This window comes from Nicotiana tabacum, chromosome 17 (assembly GCF_000715075.1).
Source record: "Nicotiana tabacum cultivar K326 chromosome 17, ASM71507v2, whole genome shotgun sequence".
NCBI lineage: Eukaryota > Viridiplantae > Streptophyta > Magnoliopsida > Solanales > Solanaceae > Nicotiana > Nicotiana tabacum.
In genome coordinates this window covers 150,533,369-150,535,147 of record NC_134096.1, presented here as the reverse complement: position 1 = coordinate 150,535,147, position 1,779 = coordinate 150,533,369, and the positions used below count along the sequence as shown (strand labels likewise).

General features: G+C 36.5%; 1 protein-coding gene across 1 annotated transcript; it reads left to right on the top strand.

Moving 5' to 3' along the window:
* The first annotated feature begins 235 nt into the window (after positions 1 to 235).
* LOC107821810 (uncharacterized) lies at positions 236 to 1,139 on the top strand. Its single transcript, XM_016648268.2, has one exon. The coding sequence runs from the start codon at positions 429 to 431 to the stop codon at positions 885 to 887; it is 459 nt and encodes a 152-aa protein (XP_016503754.1). The 5' UTR covers positions 236 to 428; the 3' UTR covers positions 888 to 1,139.
* Positions 1,140 to 1,779: the final 640 nt, after the last annotated feature.

Sequence of the window (1,779 nt, the reverse complement as noted above, 5' to 3'; positions counted from 1 at the left end):
AAAATGATTAACTTTAACTAATTAAACTACATTAATAGTATAAAATCTTTTTGAGTAGTGATTAGAATATATTGAAGTAAGTAAATCCAAGACTAAAGTCAAAAAGCTAATTTATACCGTATGGTTAAAAAAAAAAAAAAAAGGGAAGTGGGACCCATATAAGTGAAGACTGGTCCGAACTTGGGAAAAGAGGCCACGTTTCAGAATGATGCCGCAACAGGCTTGAAAATGAAAGTGGGATAAAGAATGCCTTAAAAGACCCAAACAGACGGTCCATATTCCCCGGCCTTAACAAAAACCGTCTGTATTCCCCGTCTCTTCACTCCCATTTTTGAACCACCATTTAATAATTATTCACTTCAAATTTATATACCAAACAAGTTACAACGTGAATCAGTTGAGGAATTTTCTCAGATCGAAGCAAATTAATGGCTACTTTGCAGAAATTCAAGCTTCTGGCAACTCAATGTGCAGTAGCAGGAAGCCCAACGCGGAGCCCAACAACAAGCCCAGTTATTCATCTCCGCCGCCGGAAGACTCTTCGTATGCTCCTCAGCCGCGGCGGCAGCAGTAACCGTAGACTGCCTCGTCGGGAAGTCTGCTCGCCGGATCGGCACCGAGATTCGCCGGAGAAGGGGAAGGAACTGGTTGTCAGTCACAAGCTGAAGGACTTGTTTGTTTCATCGCCTCCCTCGTTTGAAAAGACACTTTCGGAGAATACGAGACAAGGACTCTCGCCGGAAATTTCCCGTGCCGGTGGCGGTATTAGTGCGGGGTCAGCTGTTCGGAGAATTGGGATACGTTCGCTCCGACCATTATCGGCAACTTTCCGGCAACGGTTACTGAGGAGGGCTTGGCGACCTGTACTTGTGAGCATACCTGAGTAAAGTAATTCACTTGGTATATTGTACCCCGGTTAATTAGAGCAAACTAAATACAATCATATATCTAACTTAATCCTCTCTGTTTTTATTCCCAAAAAAAATCATTTTCGTAATTTATTCTGCATTTATAAAATTTTTGTCGAAATTCCCTGAGTAGCTTAATTATAAAGATATCACAGTATCATAAATTATTTGAAACTTTATGAATAACTTTGGCCTAAGCTTTGATCTTAAAAAGTTTACTTTGGATACCAAACTTGATAGGTGTTCCATTGTGATTCATTGAGCGGACCTTGATTTTATTGCGATTTCTTTTTCTTTTTTAATCATTTTCTATTCATTTGGGTTTTATATTTTGCTTCCTTATTAATAATGTATAAAAGGTTAGAAAATTAAATTAGTCACCTTTTGTGCCTAGATCAAAAGGATTTATTAAAGTTTTACTTTAGTGGCTATTTAAACATTGAATTGTGGACTCTTGCTTCTAATTTCCATGGACGAGATTTGTCACTTGCTTTTTTTAACAACAATATAGTGGTAGTAGACTAGTAGTACGTAGTAATAGAGGAAATGTCATAGGAAAAGCTAAATTCAACAATTTCGAGAATTTTCAAATTATTCTTTAAAGATCAAACTTTTGTCATTTCGATGAGAAGATTTGTCTACTTTGTAATTTGAACCTGTAAAGGAGTTGGGAATCACAAACATTATGGAGGACATAATGGTTGTGTACCATGAGATTTAGCAATCATTCGACTTCCAGCATACGAAAACCAAAGTTTTTGCTTCTTTATCTTTTATAATTTCGAGTAATTGAAGAAGATTTTTAAAATTTTAATGGCGCCTCTGATAAAATGATTAATGAGCAAACAATAATTTAATTTCTTTTGATTAA